The sequence below is a fragment of the Rhinopithecus bieti genome, unplaced genomic scaffold (genome assembly GCF_001698545.2).
Source record: "Rhinopithecus bieti isolate Rb0 unplaced genomic scaffold, ASM169854v2 scaffold_70608, whole genome shotgun sequence".
Classification (NCBI taxonomy): domain Eukaryota; kingdom Metazoa; phylum Chordata; class Mammalia; order Primates; family Cercopithecidae; genus Rhinopithecus; species Rhinopithecus bieti.
Genome location: NW_016826280.1, coordinates 470,082 through 490,359, shown reverse-complemented (window position 1 = coordinate 490,359; position 20,278 = coordinate 470,082). Strand labels below are relative to the sequence as shown.

The window sequence follows — 20,278 nt, the reverse complement described above, 5'->3', positions numbered from 1 at the left end:
ACTCGACAATGTGCTTTAAATTCCTGTTCTTGACTTTTCAGATTTTCATTCATGGCTACAAGTGCTCTCAGGTTCTGTAGGATACTGAAGAGAAAAGACAAAAAAAATGACATATGGCAGGCCATTATGATTTTATGAATCACAGCTAAAAGCAGGTCCGCAGCTAAAAAAGGACTCTTCAATTTCCTTTCTCAGCTCTAAGAGTGTCTCATGGATTCTGCACAAATGATAACGACTTCCATTTAACTGACATTATTATTCATTTATAAACCCAAGACCATCATGCCGGATCCAAGAAAACATTACAGATTCCAGAATTCAAATGTCAACTATAGAAACATTAATGAGTTTCAATAGGACCGGATATATTTAATGATACCAATTATTCAACTGTATTCAGGGCATATACAGTACTGAAAACTATTTTTAAAATCCATTCTGAAAAGGAAAACAAGTTACTTAAGGTCATTAAAAGCACAAATTTGACAATAAAAATATCAAATATGACACTGCTTTGCTCCGTTTCATGAAACAAAGGTTTATAATTATAGAGTCAAATTACCTGTGGGGACTTTTTGGTAAAAATGTTCATCAAACAAGAACTACTCATTCTGTGCCTGAAACTTTTTGATTTCAGTCTCATTCAAATAACCAGCTCCTGGGAGACTTTTTACCACCCGAACAGTCTGAAGCTAAAAAGGTCAAATGTTAAGTGCTTTCTCTCCTCTAATGCTCTAATGACAATTCATTCTACATGGAAGAACAAACAACTACAGCAGCTGTGTCTTGACAGAAAAGACTGCATCTTTTCTACCACGGAGGCATGAGCTGTTTAAAAACTTGTAACAACAGTGAACTCTAGGGAAGAGAATTGGGTGGCTGGGGACAGGAGAGGGAGGAAGATTTTTCACCACATGCCCTTTCTTGTACTAGGAAGGTATGACCATTTTGAAAAACAGAAAAACAAAAAACTATGCTGCTTCTGCACACAAGGGGTATTGGGAGAAAGGTGACTAACACAGGGCAGCCCAAGCACATCTCAGCATGACACAGTCACCACTTTCTGGATGAACAGTAAAATGATCTGACCTGCAGCGGCCAGACCAATAGCCTTTGGCTGCTTTGTTCTGTGTTTAAACAAATCCAGCCAACAAGTATCAGCAAAGTTACTTCCATCAAAGCAAAAATAAGTGCATGCTGAAACCTCTTACCTTGGATCAGCTTTGGATTCTATCTTCTCGAGGGCTGCTTGCTCTTTGTCCAGTTTCTCACTATAAGTCTTCAGCTGCAAGAGAGAATGGAGACATGGTTGCTGGAGCCTTGGTAGTATAGGTGAACAACTTCACCTTCTTTTTGTGAGGCAGATAATGACATTTTTTAAAGAAGAAATTTAAACTTGGATTTTAATGCATAAAGTAGGTAATTACATCATACAACAGAATACTAAGCCAATATTTTTTTAAAAAATGAAGTAGCTCTTTTACAATGATCTCTACTATCTACTGTTCGGTGAAGAAAATACCAACTGTTTCTCCAAACCTACACCCTTTGTACTTTTTGAATTTTGTACCATGTGAATGTGTTACTTATTCAAAAATTAAAAAAAAAAGTTTAAAAAAAGTTCCAAGAGTTCTAGTTGAAAATAGTAGACTAAGCACAACTTGTAGCCACCCCTTCTTTTTTATTTAATTTAATTTATTTATTTATTTATTTTTGAGATGGAGTCTCGCTCTGTCACCCAGGCTGCAGTGTGGTGGTGCGATCTCGGCTCACTGCAAGCTCCGCCTCCCGGGTTCACGCCATTCTCCTGCCTCAGCCTCCTGAGTAGCTGGGATTACAGGCGCCCGCCACCACACCCGGCTCATTCTTTGTATTTTTAGTAGAGATGGGGTTTCACCATGTTAGCCAGGATGGTCTCGATCTCCTGACCTTGTGATCCACCTGCCTCAGCCTCCCAAAGTGCTGGGATTACAGGCGTGAGCCACAGCGCCCGGCCGCAGCCACCCCTTCTTGCCCTAAGACCCCCAACCATCCGGACTATTACATTAGAACACAAGAGTTTAACCTCACAGGTCAAAAAAGATGGTTAACAGACAGGAATGGCCTGAGGAGGAAGCTATGTGGAGTTAGCAGATGTAGGAAGGACTGGTGTGCAGTGTTGGGGATCTGCATTAGGAAGAGCCACATAGGCTAGGCAATGAAACCTGACTATCTTAAACCCAAGAGCTGGTGCTTAAGTCTCAGAGGCAGGGCGGGGTCCCGCATAGTAGGTGATACCCAGCAGAAATGGGGAGTTCCCTGACCCAGAACATCAGTTACTACCCGCTGACCCCAGCAAACAGTAGGTAGATCCCTTCCAGAATAAACACAGGAAGTGGGCTGCATAAAATGGATGGATCTGCAGAGGTGGTAATCCGAAATTTTAAAATTAAAGATGAGCATAAAACCAAGCATCATCAAACAGCTGCAGACAGACATAACCTTAAAAAAGATGTATCAATTCAACAAGCCAATTCTGATCTTAAGTAATGGTTATAAAGCAAGCAAAATTAGATACAATTAATGTACTGTATGAAAACAATCAACCTCACACACAGGAAATTAGAATTGTGATGGCTGAAATTACAGAGCGGAGGGGACAGCCAGTCTCCTGGCCTTCCTGAAGCAGTCATGCAGCCTCCCCCACAGGTGTCAGGCACCACTGCTGTCTGCGATCTTCCATGCCCTGCTCTGCTGTTCCCAGACTCACTGGAGAGACACAAGTCCTCCCTGCTTTTCAGTGCCACCAGGTTATCCTGGAAGGGCAGGTTTTGCTAAAAGGTAAAATCTGGGAAGCCTGGAGTGAAAGGGTTCAGAGCGCTCATTCTGTTCACTACTCACCTTGATAGGTAAGGAGAACCAGGCCCAGAGGCGAAAGACGTTATTTACTCACAGGCTGACCAAATCAAGCTTCTTCAGAAGTTGCTCAGTACTAGGTTTTATACAGCTTTCCCATTTTTCCAGATGGGAATTAGTCTGATTGTCCTATTAGACAGTAAACTACCAAAGAGGGCTCTGATGCCAGGCTGCCTGTATTTGAATTCTGACACTCCACTGCATGGCCTTTGGCAAGTTATTTAACTCTCTGCCTTAGCTTTCCCATCTGCAAAAAACAATGATTACTGCAGGAATGATAGGCCCAGAGCAATGTTGGCTCCTGTTTTCATTCGAGGACAGTCTTATTACTGACTTAAATCACACCCACCACCTTTCTATAACATGAAAAGGGCTCAACAAATACTGGATTTAGTGTTTAGTATAAAAAGCCCCTTTGTAAATCACTGACAGTTGATATCCTAAGGCATATAAATGTCTTAGAAAATTGATATCAAGATATTCTGCCTTTAATCTCTTCCAGATTGTTATACAAAGACAGATCCAAGAACTAGCAAACTTCATGCCAGGGGCTCTGCAGCATTAAAAGTAATATCACAGAGGGTTCCCAACACGCAGAGCTTGCCATCTAATCTATAAGGAACGCAGTCACAGAGCAGTGTAAAGGAAGCTGATCTGTCCAAAGGCAAGGCAGGCATCTTTCTGAACAATGAGAAAAAAATTATTCTAATTGCCATTCATGTGCCTGCCCTTTTGAAACATTCTGACAATAACTGAAGAGGTTAGTCCAGACCAGAATTGAAAAGCTTTATCAGGTTTACATCAAGGTGGAAAATTAAGTGCTACATGTTGCTACAGAAATAAGAATTTTAAATTGGTAAATGTCATGTGAATTCTAGAAAAGTAGGGAGACTGGGTTGGTTTCAGAGACATCTTTGAAGATCCTAGCTTCCAAATCGTCCAGGAAGTACTAGGTAGGGACCTTGCAGCGAGGTCCTTCCATACTACAGCTATAGTCCAAGCACCAAAATCAGAAGGAAGAGAGCTTTTCAAGTCTGGATGAGGATAGTTCTCTGTGGAAACCAAGGGACAGAAATATCTACACACTGCTCATGATAGAGGTGGCAGCAGAGGTGTCTGTCCAGCAATCAGAAGTGGGACGTGAGCAGCAACAATGCTGATGTGAGGTAGCACACTTGGAACCTAGACTACAGACTGAATCCCAGGGTTCAAACGCACTCCCAGTCCTCCTTCTCCTCCTGCAGCCCCTCCCCCATTCTGCCTAGGAGATTACTGGAAATTCTGAACAACAATTATATCACTCTGAGGTTCTCTCATCTCTCAAAAAGACATCTCACTCTCAAGGAATTCAGCATCTTAGAGCTATTATATCAGCTGCTGTTTGAGAGGCAGGGGCTATTTACTGTGAGTGACATTCTGAGTTCTTCCCTGTGCCCCACCCAGCCTATCAGGCTCGCCTTCCTAGGAAGCCTTTCCTGACCCTCACAGCCCACAGAGACCTCTCCCACCAAGACCGCTAAGGGTCTAGAATGTGGCAGTGTGGGCAAACTGATGGCATGGATACACACTACCATGTAACTGTCCCATGTCTCAAACTGACTGCCGTCTCTGAGAACAGGATTGTGTCTCCCATACACAGACTGATGAAACACGGCATTCCATTAGTGGTGCGGGTCAAAAACGATTCTTGATAAGGGCCCATGGAAGAAGGAAAATCTATCTGCTCACCTCCGTCAGCGTTTTCTTGGCTTCATTATATCTGGCTTGTAGGCTGGTGTGACTTGCTCGCAGCTGTAAATGAAAGATAAAAGACATATGCTCTCATTTGATCCTCATGACAACACAGATGTCAATTTCACAGATGAGAAAATGAAAGCTCAGAAAGATTTAAACTGAGCAAATGTGAAAATTTTAGAAGGGTTGCCAACAACAAATCAAGAAAAAAACCTCATATTTAATTAGCACCAAGTACATGTCAGCCAATGTACTACCAATTTTGCATAAATTATATCACTGAATCTTTATATTTAGTGAAAAAAGACATTTTTCTTACTTTACAGATGAGGAAATAAATACTCATGGGGTTAAGTTATTTGACTAAAGTCCCATAGCTGATAACTGATGAGGCCCAGATCCAAATTCAAGTCCCTCTGACTTTTCAGTGGGGCTACAATCAATGCAGTTCACCAGCTTGCCTGTTTGCAGAATACAAACAGCATTTCAGCACTTGAGATTCTAGCATAAGACTGGTTGACAAATGATAACACATAAAAGATAGGATTCAGGACTTCAACACTAAGAGAATGAAAATAAATTATTTTACTGTTCCAACTTACATAACTGTAAACTCACATCTTGAAAAAGTCAATTCCCTTTCTCTTGCTAAAACAATACATCCTTGTGTCTATCAACTTTTAGAAATTTGAAAACATTCCTTTAAATGCTCAAAAGGATTGTGTATTTTCACTTTTAAGAAGGATAAGAGGTACCATATGACCCAGCCATCCCATTACTGGGGATATACAGGATATAAATCATTGCTGTATAAAAAATGCACTGCATAGGGACGTTTGTTCATTGGGCGGCAGCTATTCCACAATAGCGGAGAGGAAGACTTGGAATCAAGCCCACTAATGTCCATTCAGTTGATCACGACTGGATTAAGAAAATGTGGCACATTACACCATGGGGACGCATGGCAGCCATAAAAAAGGATGAATTTGTGTCTTTGTAGGGACATGGATCAGCTGGAACCTCATTCTGCAACTATCGCAAGAAAGAAAACCAAACACCATGTTTCATCTAGGTGGGATGGACATGAGTCACTTACACAGGGGAACAGGGGAAACATCACACACCGGGCTATTATGGGGAGTGGAGGGAGGAGGTGATTGCATTCTCTCGGGATGTTATACCTGATGTAAATGACGAGTTGAATGGGTTGCAGCCACACCAACATGTGCACTAGGAAGTATGGGGGACATAGAATGTAACTAAACCTGCACGCTACTGCACTACATGGTAACTATGTACCCTAGAACTTAAAGTATAACAATAATAATAAAAAAAAAAAAGAAAAAAGAAAGGATAAGAGGCAGAAAACCACCTTCAAACTAGTTATTAACTGGGTTCAAGTTAACAATGAGAAATTTTAACCTATATCTCAATGGTTATTTCAAAGTAACATGCCCCATCCTTGGGCCTGTAAGCAGTGTATTAAGAATTATGTCACCTTCAGAAAACATTACTCCAATCTAGTTACTAGTCTTCATGACTGATAAATGGTTATAATTCCAATAAGGCCTATCAAGAAGCCAACTCAAGCTGAGAGCAAAGTGATGAAGGAGAGAGAAGCAGGTCGGTTCTGGTGCCTCCCTTTTCGAAGACAGCCATCTGTGCAACAACAACTTTTATTAACCTGTTTGTGTAACTGGTAGATGAGGGTACTTTGGGAAAAAGTTTAGTTGTCTCTTGAAATCCCAGCATTTTAACTGTTGATGCTTTCTATGGTCTGAATGTTAGTGTCTGCCCCAAATTTGTATCTTAGAACCTAATACCCAATATGACAGTTTCAAGAGGTGGGATCTTTGGGAAATGATTAAGTCATGAGGGCTCCAGCCTTGTGAATGAGATGAGTGCCCTTATAAAAGAGGCTCAGCCTGGGCAACAAAGTGAGACTCTGCTGTCTCAACAAAAAAATAAAAGAAATTAGTCAGGCATGGTGGTGTTCCTGTGGTCCCGACTATGTGGGAGATTGAGGCAGAAGGATTACTTCATCCCAGGAGGTTGAGGCTGCAGTGAGTTATGATCATGCCACTGGACTCTAGCCTGGATGATGGAGTGAGAACCTGTCTCAAAAAAATGAAAATAAAAGAGGCTTGAGTGGGCTCCCTTGCCTCCTCCCACCATGTGAGGAAGCAGCAACAAGGTGTCATCTATGGACATCAGACACCAAATCTGTTGGTGCCTTGATCTTGGACTTCCCAACCTTCACAACTATAAGCAACAAATTTCTGTAGTTTATAAATTATCATGTCTAAGGTATTTTGATAGAGCAGCCCAAATGGACTAAGACAAGGCTCTAGGAAAGGTTCCCGGGATCTTCCCACCTGCTTCACCCACCTTCTTGTGTAGCCTCTCACCCCTGCACCCACCTACTCATCTGACAGTTACCCAATGCTCTGCCCAAATGAGGTGTATGGGAGAAAGAAAAGAACATGACATTGTAACTGTGAGATCAAAATATGAGAAGAGATGGGGCAGAGCCAGGCCCAAGGAAAGAGTCAGTTCCCTCACCAGGCGGTTCAGGAAACCTTCACCGACAAAGACTTACCTCAGATGGATCTTGGCAGGGAAGTAAGAGATTTCTAAGAAGAAAAGGCTCATCTCTTTTCTTTAATTAATTTAACTAACAAGAGCTCTCTTTAATTCTTCATCTGACCATCTTTTCTTACATAGGAAGTGTCCCAGTAGCTTAGCTTAGTTTTTATCTTGCTGGAGTCCTCCAGGATTCTCTTACCTCTATTTTCTTCTTCATCACTAATCCCTACACTTACCCTAAAAATTCAGCTGCTGGTTAACACCACCTCTCTGGATTTCTCTTTCTTTCATTACTCTCAGGTTTCTTCTTAGCTACCTACCAGCTTCACTCCATTTTAATTCCTTTGTAGTATATTCCCTTATTGGACCATGATACAGTTTGGCTGAGTCCCCACCCAAATCTCATCTTGAATTGTACTTCCCATAATCCCCACATGTCACGGGAATCAGGTGGAGATAACTGGATGATGGGGACGGTTTACCCCATGGTGTTCTCGCGACAGTGAGTTCTCATGAGAACTGATGGTTTTGTAAGCATCTGGCATTTCCCCTGCTTGTACTTCTCCTTCCAGCCATCATGTAAAGAAGGACATGTTTGCTTCCCCTTCTGCCATGATCGTAAGTTTCCTGAGGTCTCCCCACCCATGCAGAACTGTGAGTCAATTAAATCTCTTTCCTTTATAAATTACCCACTCTCAGGTATGTCTTTATTAGCAGGGTGAGAATGGAATAATATTTCCTTATTTGTAAAGTGAGGATAATAACAGCACCTCCCCTTCATAAGGATGTTGTGTGAACTGAGTTAATTCTGCAAAGCACTTAGTAATTAGTAAGCAATAACAAAGCACTTATTAGGCATTACTGTTACTGACAGAGAAACGTCTGTGATAGAATACATGAAATAAAAACTCAATTTTGTAACCATACAACTCACTCTCAAGGTGAGGGCATACATGTTTGTAAAAGCCTAAAAAAGGATGCATCTCAGATGCTTTCTGCCTGTATGACCTTGTAAAAGAGGTTGTGGGATTTAAAGACTTTGGAATCCCTCACATACCACAGGTAAAAGTATAAATTGATAAAATAATTGATGAATAACTCAATAGTTTCTAGCAAAATAAAAAATGCATTTTTTGAAAACTTAGGGGACAAGTTAAATAAATTATGTTACATATATACTATGTCACACTATCCAGTCAGTAAAAAGAATAAGGTAGATTCGCATGCTTAAATTTTGGTTCAACCACTAACAAGCTATGTGACTACAGACAGCCTGCTTAATTTCTCTGTGTCTCAGTATCCTTATTTGTCAAGTGAGGAAAATAACAGTACCTCCCCTTCATAAGGATGCTGTGAGAACTGAGTGAGTTAATTTTATAAAGCACATAATAATTACTAACCAATAACAAAGCACTTATTAGCAATTACTATTACTGACAGAGAGATGTCTGTGATAGAATAAGTGAAATAAAAACCCCATTTTGTAACCATACAACTCACTCTCCCCAGGTGAAGGGGCATACATGTTTGCAAAGGCAACACAGCAGACACAAATAGTAGCTTGCTCTATTTATTCTTATCTTTATATACTTCTATACTATTTAATTTATATTGAGCTTATTCCTGTAATTTAAAAAAAGCACTTGAAACATTTGAAAACTGACAGAAACAAAAGGAAAATGTGTTTAGTATATCTGCACACGCACAAAAACATGGAACACAAACTGAGCAAGTCTCTTCCCTCCCTACCTCATTTTCCTCATCCAGTTGGAATAGCTACATGGCCAGGGGTTATTGCATGTGCTGGTCATCATCTTTAATTACATTAAACATAGCAATAATGATTGTTGTCTTTTAATGACAGCCTGCTATATGTTAAGCAGTATGCATGAAAAGTAACAGGCTCTGGGTAAAAGTGTTTTGAACCAACTGCAAAACAGACTCAAGAGTCAGGGAGGATTGCCCTGTCAGCTGGACCAAGAATGTGTCAAGATTGCCCTTTGTGTTGAGGCTTAGTATTGCTTCTCCCCAGGTTTAGACAGAAGGTAGAAGCAAATATTCATTTCTGCTGGGATACTCTGGCTCCTGGAGTTCACAATAACCTCACAACTATCTTCCCTCAGAGATGCACTATAATAAGGAAGCCTCATCCTTGACTCCTTCTGATTCTGTGATGAGTTCTTTTTGAACTATTCTTATCACTAGCAGGAGTCAGGAGTAGAAATGATACTGTCTGAGTTGAGAACTCATTAAAATGTCTAAACAAATAACTGAACAGAAACCAAATCGTAGGCTCTCTTTTCATCCTTCTTTGATCCAGAGCATTTAGCAAAACCAACCTATCGTTTGTTCAGCTATGGGAGAACAAATTCTAATAGAACAAATTCAAACAAAGAAATGATTGAGCAGGACCATTTGATAAGTTAATATCTTTTAAATATGTGGGACTTGAAAGAATAAAAAAAGCTCAAAATGCAACTTGTACCCAATTTTTTTTTTTTTTTTTGAGATGGAGTTTCACTCTTGTTGTCCAGGCTGGAGTGCAATGGCATGATCGCAGCTCACCACAACCTTCACCTCCCGGTTTCAAGTGATTCTCCTGCCTCAGCCTTCTGAGTAGCTGGGATTACAGGCAGGCACCACCATGCCCAGCTAATTTTGTATTTTTAGTAGAGACAGGTATTCTCCACGTTGGTTAGGCTGGTCTTGAACTCCGACCTCAGGTGAACTTCCCCTCCTCAGCCTTCCAAAGTGCTGGGATTACAGGCGTGAGCCACCGCGCCCGGCTCATACTCATTCTCTTAATCTTCTACTACGTGTATTCTTCTAATCTAATCTATTGCTAACACAACTGAAGCACATACCTTTTTATTGTCCAATGACTGTTCCTGAGTCAAACTTCCCAGCTTCTTCTTAGGTTTACTTTTCAGGGCAAATATATGAAGGTCTTTCCAAAACAGTCTCATATCACCAGGTATTACAGAACACCATCTCCTACAGTTCTTTGAAAAATGATCAAGTTTCCTCCCTTTCCCTGCCATCAATAGTAGCAGTCCATGTCTGGACTACTGCATCAGCCTCCTACCTGTTCTCCCTGAATTCCTTCTCACCCAAGTCCAGTTAATTCATGCTCCTGCAGCAAACAGAATGGTCTTTACAATATGCAATTCTGATCATGCCACTCCCCTATTTAAACCCTTCAATGGCTTCCGTTGTCCTTAACATGGCCTGGATGGTCCTCTTGATCAGACACTGCCAACCAACTGTCTCATTCATGACTCTCTGGCCACAAAACAGACTGGCCAAGACCCTTCCTCCTCTGGTTTTTGTTCATGTTGTTCTGTAAGTCCATAGAGCCCATACAGACTTCTTGCCTGGAAATGCCCACTCATCTTTCCAGTCTCAGAACTCTGTAACCTTAGGCTAGGTCAGGTCTCCCTATCAGTCATTCTCCCAGCTTCCTAGACTTCTCCTTCAAGCACTTAAGACACCTGTAATTAAATGACGATGAGTGTGATGACTTCTCATTAGACCTTAAGATCCTTGACAGCAAGGATCATAACTTGGTCTTCATTCATCCCAATAGCTTAATTCAGTGCCTAGCATACAGTAGTGCTCGGTAAACATTTGTGAACTAATGCTATTTATTCTTGCCCTGTGATCTTTTCCTATGATAGAAGTTAGCAATTTTTTTCTGCAAAGGGCTGGATAGTAAATATTTTAGGTTTTGTAGGTCTTATGGTCTTCTGCAACACTCAACTCTGCCACCGTAGCCTGAAAGCAGCCACAGAAAATATGTAAACAAATGGATGTGCATATGTTGTAATAAAACTTTATTTACAAAAACAGGTGGCAACTGGATTGGCCCAAGCACCACAGTATGCCAACCCCCATTCTGGAATCTCCTTTAAGCAATCTACCATGAAGATCTTGAATAAACTTATGAAAAGAAAACACTGACCTCTTCAAGATGTTTGGTCTTTTGCACAATCTGTTTGTTCAAGGAAATGACTTTCCGACGATGTATCTGGGAGGTTCCTAATTTTTCTGGACTTTCTTCAGTTGATAGCTCAGACTGCTGTGGAAAAAAAGGGATGGCAAATCCAAAGGATTTAATTAGTTCACCTTGGTTCATGTAATCAAGCTCTGTTCAATGTGGGCAAAGCACTGTTGGGCAGCCAGTCACACAAAGCCAGGGCATTTACAGGGGCCTGTTCAAAACCTGGCGTAGAGAAGAGATTCTGACACAATGACCAAAATCCCTATCAACAGAAGCTGCATTCTGGGCCGAGGGAACACCATGTGTAAAAAAGTACAGGGCGTAACTGTGGTTATGTCAATATCATACAGGCAATAGGTATCATCAAAAAGTCTTAAATAGGGGAATAACACAGCCAAAGTAATATCTTCATAGGACCATTCTGGAGTTATCAAGAATAATGAATTGATTCACTGTGAGTGAAGCATTATAAGCATGTGGTTAAAAAGTCTAGTCATTCAGCAGCACTTATAATGAAGAGTCTCCCAACACATTTTCCATCAGTTGGCCCACCCCAATTTAATCATTTCCTATTTCTGATGTTCTGGAGTTAACAGGGGATTGATTGGAAAGGGATTAAAGGTGCTGACAGAGGTCACAAAGGAAAAGTTCTGCAACTGTATAAGGGAGGAGGCAGGTGGAGAAGGATCCTCAGGACCAGGAGTGAGTGTGAGAGAGATCTCTAAACAAATGATGAGGTGAATGTGACAACATTTTCCAGGAGGGCAAATGGCCATTCCTCAAAAACCACACAAAGAAGCAAGCAGCTTATTATAGATACTGAATACAAACACCTGCCTCAAGACTCCTGTGAGCAGCCCTAGGAAAAAGAAATTAAAAGGTAGACCTTTTTGCAAAAAGTGCAATTATAATACTTCTTGGGTGATTATAGATAGTTTTATTAAACAGTCAAACACCAACGATAAAACATCTCCTTTCTTATAGTAAGTACCCCAATTCCAAGCTAATCATTGATTACATATTAGCATCAGAGCAATGATATCACATGTCATATAACATCTGGAAGATTTCACTGTATAATCATGACAATGAGAGTGAAAAGGCAAATAACATCTTAGTATTATTATGAAAAGGTATTTGGCCTCTGAGACCTTCTGACAGGGTTTTGAGGGAGCAACAAAAACTATCTGGATATTCAACTTTCCCTGCATGTTTTAACAGTGATCCTAGGCTTGAAAGTCTGAGATATTTACCCACAGGAAAAAGAAATGGGAAAGTGAAAAGGAGGAGAAATTGGATGGCTATAACCATTTATTCTGGTTAAGGATTTCTCTGAATAATTCAGCAGTATTATTAATGGATGATGAGTTCTTCTGCTACTTAACAACTTTGGAGTTACAAAACAACCAGCAGGATATAGCTGCATAAAATGGTAAGAAACATCATTTTCTATCTCATGGGCTGGTAGGCCATTAAGGAAACAGAAAAACTAAGCATTTAGTATTACAACACATTTAGCCTTGAAACCTGGGACTATGTAAAATGTCAACATTATTTTAGCTTTCAGGATTTCTGGGAATTGGAATTAACTTTTTAAAATTAATTTTGGACACAACAAGATATTCACAACTTGTAGTACAGAGGACAAACTATTTCTGAAAACCATTTGAGAGTATTAAAAAAGTGTGGCGAAGAGACCACTCCTACTCTAAATCACTTATCAGAAACAGAAGTACAATTAACTGTATCTCCTCTACTTTGATTGGATTGACCTGAACTATGCTATTAATTTGGCCACTTTTGTATGTTATGTATTTAATAGCTTTTATATAGTTAATTTTAGCTTTAAGTTTTAATATCCAGGTTAGCTTCCTTGACTGTGACTTCCAAAGTGTCATAAGCATATTCTCAGAGCATTGTGCTTTACTAGCCGAAGTACATAAGCCTTCTGTTCGTGCTTTTCTGATATCTGAAACAGAACTAATTTCCCATACAGTACGTCTCTACGTTTGATGTCAGGATTATGCTTGAGTATCCTGACCTCCTCCAGATGCCTGTCAGGCTTCGAGACTGAGACTTGGGCGGTTAGGCAGGCTCCAGTGGATTCACCTATCACTCACCTTCCAGACTTCCTCCAGTGTGCGGGGGCTGAGTAAACTCATTCAATTTTGTTCTGCAGCTTTGGCATGGATTGGGTAATGTCTGACTCTTAGCAAGCTTTCTTGCTCATAAACTGCTTTTATGGCCAAAGTCCTAAGACAATAAAAACTGCATTCCCCCACCCAGCTTCCATGCTCTCGTAATATTGTATGGGGCACACATACAGCTTTGTTTTAAAACTATGACCTTCAAACTTAACAAGAGTTCTTCTTGTAGGAAAACCAGCAGCTATCTTGATATGTGGAAAGATTATTTCCGCGATAGCTATCTATCTAAGTCTCAATTTTGAGCCGTATGTTCCCTCAAAACCCTGTCAGAAGGTCTCAGAGGCCAAATACCTTTTCATAATAATACTAAGATGTTATTTGCCTTTTCACTGTCATTCTCATGATTATACAGTGAAATCTTCCAGATGTTATATGACATGTGATATCATTGCTCTGATGCTAATATGTAATGTGCTCATTATTATTTGTAAGTGAATACATAAGCTATTGGGTATGAATTAATACATAAATTATTATAAATGAATACATAAGCTACTGTAAATGAATTAAAATACATAAGCTATTGAGTCCTTAGTTGTTTTTAAGAGTCTTTAACTGGGTCCTGAAAGTATTATAAAATGTCAAGAGCTGCTACCTTAATCTAAGGAGCCTGGTTCACTTGGTAATCCACCCATAGACTGGGACAGTCAATGGAGTGGGCTCACCAAGTGGCCAGCCATCATTTATATAACACTGAGAGGGAAAAGTTCTTTCTGATTCTGCTCTTTTACTAGACCCGTGATTCAGACAAGCATACAAACAGAGAGAAAATGCTGGCAACGCACAGAAAAAAATCTTGAAGTCTCTATATGTACCTCTATCATATCTGTTATAATAGTATATGTTCCAAGGAAACATGGGCTTTCAAAATGCTCTCTCTTATTGGTAGGTAATAATTCTTAGTGCTGTGTGGAGTCCTGTAAATGTGCATTTACTGGTGCACAGTACATATAAACTTGTAAGTTCCTGTGTTTGCCTTTGAGTCTAGAGACAGTGCTATGGGAAGCTGCTTAATGTTTAATGGGAAGTTATTTTTAGTCAGATAAAACAGTTATTACTGAGCTGGAATAAGAGTTCCTAACCTAGTAAACAGAAAGCTGACTGCTCTGTTTTCAAACACACTTTTATCAAGCAATCTAAATTTTTTGTTTCTCAAAGCCAAGAGAACTCAGACTGATGAAGACAGAAAAAGGTCCATAAACCAGCAGGTCTCATCTAATGGTTCCTTCACTGAGAGACACGATGAGAAAGAAAACTAGATGACCAAGGTGGATTTTGAATGATGAGGCAAAGTCAGGCAGAAGGAGGAGAGGAAAATGGGCTTTATACTAAGTCCTTGACAGAAAAAATTTAAATCCTAGAGCATCTGAACAGATTTCTGCTTCCAAAATGCAACATCTGTCAAAGAACATCAACCATCTACAAATATTCCATTTGTGTTTACATTGCAGTGAGGGCTCAAGTGCCAATCTAATTTGTTCAACGTGTTCAGATTAAGAACGTGCTTTCAAAGCCACATTGTGGATTAAGATGACTTCTAGTGTAAATTCAGTGTTTTCTAATAACTGACAGATATTCACAACTTCTATTTTTAGAGGAAACAGATTTAAATGTCACTGAATAATATTAGTCTAGTTCAAAATGGTAAATTCCCAAGAGCAGTAAAAAATGATTACTTTAGCTAAAACGATATACTTTTATAATTGAAAGAGACCCAAAAGGTTACTTACACATCAACCTTCTAATACAGGGTTCTCTCCTATATCATTTCCCTACCCCACCAAAATATGGTCACTAAGCTGACAACAATAAAGTATTCCTATCTTACAAGGTACCAGGAGTTCTCTACACTAAATAGATGGAATTCAGTTTTTGGCACCCTGACTGACCAATTAAAGACAAGTAGGCTGGGTGCAATGGCTCACGCCTGTAATCCCAGCACCTCTGGAGGCCAAGGTGAGTGGATCACTTGAGGTCAGGAGTTCAAGACCAGCCTAACCAACATGGTGAAACCCCATCTCTACTAAAAATACAAAAATTAGCCCGGCATAGTGGCATGCACCTGTAATCCCAGCTACTTGGGAGGCTGAGGCATGAGAATTGCTTGAACTCAGGAAGGGGAGGTTGCAGTGAACCGAGGTCACACCACTACACTCCAGCCTGGGCGGCAGAGTGAGACTCTGTCTCAAACAAATAAATAAAGACAAGTAAACAGACTATGTGAAATATTTATTTAAAAATATTTTTAAATCTAAGAACTAGCAAGAATGTTAAATTTCAGAAGGCCAAAAAGTAACTGGAAGTGGGAATCCAGGAATGTATGGGTACCCACTGAAGTTGGCTTTTTTTCCTAAGGGTATTTGCCAAACCTGATGATCACAAGCTTTGATTTTTACAATTCAATAACAACTTTTTACCACATAAATCTTGATACAGTTGTAAGAGGGAAAAAATCCACAATGAGATTCTGTAACAACAGATTGGACCTCCTGCAGTTCTGCAATCCTAATTCACACACTACTTTGGTCCAAAAATCCCACGAGTAAGGACAAGGTATAAAATGGACTTGGGCTGACGTATCCCCAGGTGCTTGGCAGAAGCAAAAGCAGATCTTCTCTGAAAGAACAGAGCTTCAATCCTAGGCCTCAAATAGTTCCTACAGATAAATTTCCATGGAATATGGGGTTCACAGTCAAATATCAAAAGCACACAAGAAGTCAAACTACCATAAACAAAAGCCAGCGAAAACAGACAGCACAACTGTATCTGTAAAGACTTATTCAAATACACTCCCTTCCAATGCACACACAACATACACACAAAAGCATGGCCATTCCCCACTAAAGCAACAGATTAAATCTAATCACTCTTTCAGATAACAGTTCAACTAAGTGTCCACAGCTCTTCCATTTGTCCTTTCTATAACAAGATGCTGACACCTCTCACCACCTTGGCTGTTATCCCAGTTTCTAAGTGAACTTCTGAAGCACTCCTGATGATGCGTGACCACTGCAGATAGGAGGGGATCATCCACTTTCCTTGATCTACATTCGGCTTCCAAAAATGAAACTCAATACATGAATGCTCTTTTCAATATTTTTAAAACCCACTAAAGAAATTCCATGAATTTCAAAAACCCATAGTTATGTAACCTTGCTGAGTCTAAGATTTTGCTTTGGGTCCCACGGTGAGTAGGGCAGTGTGCTTGCTCAGAATGCACTTAACATTTAGGAGGTGTGAACAAAATCCAAAACCTCCCCTTTAATCTCTGTACACTACTGTCAGGTCAGATGGCATCCTCACCAAATTGTGAATGGGTACAACTCACTTTTCTGAAATTCAACAGTTTACATTTTTCTTAAGTGATGTTCCAGTTATCTTTGCAAGTGATGCTCAAATCTGGCAAGGCTAAAGCCCAAGTCTTTATGCAAATTGATAAGGACTCTGAAATGTACAAGTTGTGCTGTGTGGCTTGAGACCATTTTACCAGGTTGACAATTCATTAGTTGATACCATTCTCTTTGCAGTTAGGTATTGTATACTAATTATGCAACAGTCGCTCCGAATTCAGGAAATCTTAGAGCTGTTTGTAAAAAACACAAACATATTTAGCATTGTTCTCTCCAGATTTACAGGGTTCCTTACTCTCTTAACTCTGATTAAAATTTTACATCTCTCTCCCCACCTTCCTTGGCTTATTTCAGCTAATCTTTACTCAGATCTTACTGTGTGGGAGCACAGTGGTATGCTCTGGGGAAGCGGGAAAAGACAAAGACCGTGCCCCTGGCCCTTCATAATCTAGCCAGACAAAACTGGCTAATTCATAAGCAAAGGTGTTGCGTCCTCTGCATTCTCCTCAATGCCTAAATTGTGTCACAGAGGAAAAGAGTTTTGAAAGCTGCTGTTGTTCCTTCCTCTCCCTCTCTTCCTTTCTTCTTTCCTTTAGCAAATGTCTGTGAAAACCCAATATAGTATACTCAGAGTATACTATAATCCTAGCCCTCCTGGAAAGCAAACATTCTAGTCCTGGGAGACAGGCAAAGAGACAAACGAAACAGTGCTTGAGGGAAGTGCTATGAAGGAGATAAAGAGTTGATCTCTACAACATCACAGAAGAGCCTCTTTTAAAAAGTAGAATCTTATTATTTTTTTTTTTTTAAGAGACAGGATCTTACTCTGTTGCCCAGGCTCGAATGTAGTAGCATGATCATAGCTCACTGCAACCTCAAACTCCTGAGCTTAAGCAATCCTCCTGCCTCTGCTTCCCAAGGAGCTGGGACTGGAGGTACATGCCACTACACCCAGGTAATTTTTAAAAAATATTTTGTAGAGATAGGGGTCTCACTACCTTGCCCAGTCTGGTCTCAAACTCATGGCCTCAAGCTATCCTCTCGCGTCAGGCTCCCAAAATGCCTGGATTGCAGGCGTGAGCCTCTGTGCCTGGCCCAGAATCATGGCTAATGGCTATGAGGTGAGTCTCCCCAAAGTCTTCAAGTGATTCATTATCTTCTACTGAGTATTTATTATGAATGAGGCAACAGGAATACAAAGATAAAAAATGAAATATTGGCCCTCTAATACTTTAGAGGTTAGGAATATGATTTATGCAACACCTATTATGTTATGTGAAGAAACAGTATCCAGAATGAAGGGGTTTAAAAATCTACCTAGGCCCCTACCCCTCCTGATTCCAACCTGGGTTTTTCTATCTGTGACCACAATAGGAGGTTTCCAAGAGAGCAACACCCTCACCCCTTTCCTGCCCCATACTACACTTCTCCCCAACTCCACAAACCAATGGTGCTAGCAAGTGGTAACATTTTTTGAGCTGGGGCAGGATGATAGGATTGGAAACACTCATATCTAAGGGTATTAGAAATCACACAGGTGCCAGATCAGGTGTGATTTTCTAACAAAGCAGTCAGGGTCCCCTGGCTGTTGAGCTTACTGTGACTTTCTGGCCCAGGCAATGTCCCTGGGCTGTGGTATCTTCACTCAGTTCTAAGCCCTTCCCTTTTCCATTTCTCACCCCGTGGTATGATTTTAAAAGTCACCCATTCTGCCTGGTTATTATCAAGCAAAAATAGTTCAATATCAACTATGCCAACCACTTTTCTTTGGGCAGATACTGTCACTTCAAATGATAACACAAACTAAATAGCATCTGGCAGCCACTTTATAGGCACACAAATTGTATCATTCTATAATTTATGTTTTCACAGGTTGACTGACTCCTTACTGGAAGCCCGTCAGGGCCGCAACCCTGACTCATGCGTAACGCAATCCCTGCCCCCTACACCTTACACTGCCTGGATGTAGGATCTACTCAATAGTTGTTTGCTGAAAGAAGAAATATATCTAATCACTCTTTCACATGACAGTGATTATGAGGTCAATTCCATCAGTTCTCTGGCAGAAAAAAAACCAAGCTGAAGACTTAAAATATAAAAAACTTGTGCTAATTTAAAATATATTTTTGTAAGACTTCATACATTTGGAAAAAGTGTAAGGGTTAAAACCCAGGGTAGATAAATAACAACATGAAGGCAACTACTAAGAGGACAGAGGATATATTAACAACTGATACTTTAGGGGCAATTCCCTCCAACTTTGTTAAATACATTTCCTGAGGGCCTAGTGGAAACGAAGGCCTTATGGGGATGCTAGCCACCGTGTGTGTCCCCCCATTTGTTGGTAGAAAAGCAATCCCTGTCTCCTACTCTCTCTAGTTCAGAGGGGCTGCCAATCACACCCAACTCCTGGCAATAATGGGCCTGGGGAGAAATCTGTGACCTCAGCCATGACAAACAGAGGAGAGTCCTTCCTTAGGATTTTATACACTGATGGAGGGAGGGGGCAGTAAGACAGAAACTGTCTACAGCCAGGCCTCCAAGGTGATGAGGCTGAGAGAGAGAGACAAAGTGAAGCAAAGGTAAAGGGATATGGCAGGGCCACTTGAGTCCCCCGAAAGACTTCCAGTTCTGAGAGCTGATAAAGGTTCCCTTTTGCTTATAGCAACATGCTGGGTAGAATTTCTATTACTTGCACCCAAAAGGCTTACAAGGCACAGGGTCCAAGTTAGTGAGTGACAGAACTAAAGAGGCAGTATTCTCTGCTGACTGCATCATAAAGTGGAATAAGAATCATCATGATAGATGGGGACAAGATCTGCTCTAATCAAATGCGGCTGTCTGCTTTTTCTAGAAGAGACCCTTTCCTTGTTTTTTTTCGTAAGTACATCCTTGACCATACCCAAGCTCTAATTATCTGGCGAGATTCCCCAGGTGCTCTGGAAAGATATGACTTCAAGATAGAACACAGGCTTCTGACTAATTGCCAGAGAATGATCCTCAGAATCCAAAGGTCAGAGGCAATGGTGCCAGAATTTCTTAATTGCTGGACAGGAAAATTTCCAAAACCCATTAAGAAAAAAAAATTCCTTTTTTCCAAGTCCCCTGATGATCTAAAATACACCTTGCTATGGAAATGAGATCAAGATGTTGACATTCTTTGGGCTAGGATATTACCTCCCCCTGCCTTGTTTTTCTGAAACAAAGTCTCTCTCTGTTGCCCAGGCTGGAGTGCAGTGGTGCAATCTCTGCTCACTGCAACCTCCGCCTCCCAGGTTCAAGCTACCAATCCCACCTCAGCCTCCCAAGTAGCTGGGATTACAAGCACGTGCCACCACACCCAGCTAATTTTTTTATTTCAGTAGAGATGGGGTTTCACCATTGGCCAGGCTGGTCTCAAACTCCTGACCTCAAGTGATCTGCCCACCTGAGCCTTCCAAAGTTCTGGGATTACAGGCATGAGCCACCATGCCTAGCTGGATATTACCCTTCAAAGAACTGGATGA

General features: G+C 40.6%; 1 protein-coding gene across 3 annotated transcripts in view; it reads right to left on the bottom strand.

Moving 5' to 3' along the window:
- Positions 1–20,278, bottom strand: part of CCDC93 (CCC complex scaffolding subunit CCDC93) — a 94,295-nt gene that overhangs the window by 26,731 nt on the left and 47,286 nt on the right. For 2 of the 3 annotated variants that reach the window (XM_017863369.1, XM_017863372.1), the window contains exons 12-15: positions 11,177–11,293; positions 4,624–4,686; positions 1,212–1,285; positions 3–84 (exon numbers count right to left, since the gene is read on the bottom strand). In XM_017863369.1, the coding sequence (XP_017718858.1) occupies positions 3–84; positions 1,212–1,285; positions 4,624–4,686; positions 11,177–11,293 (336 nt within the window). The remainder of the gene's footprint in view (positions 1–2; positions 85–1,211; positions 1,286–4,623; positions 4,687–11,176; positions 11,294–20,278) is intronic. The other variant, XM_017863371.1, reaches the window with a different exon arrangement.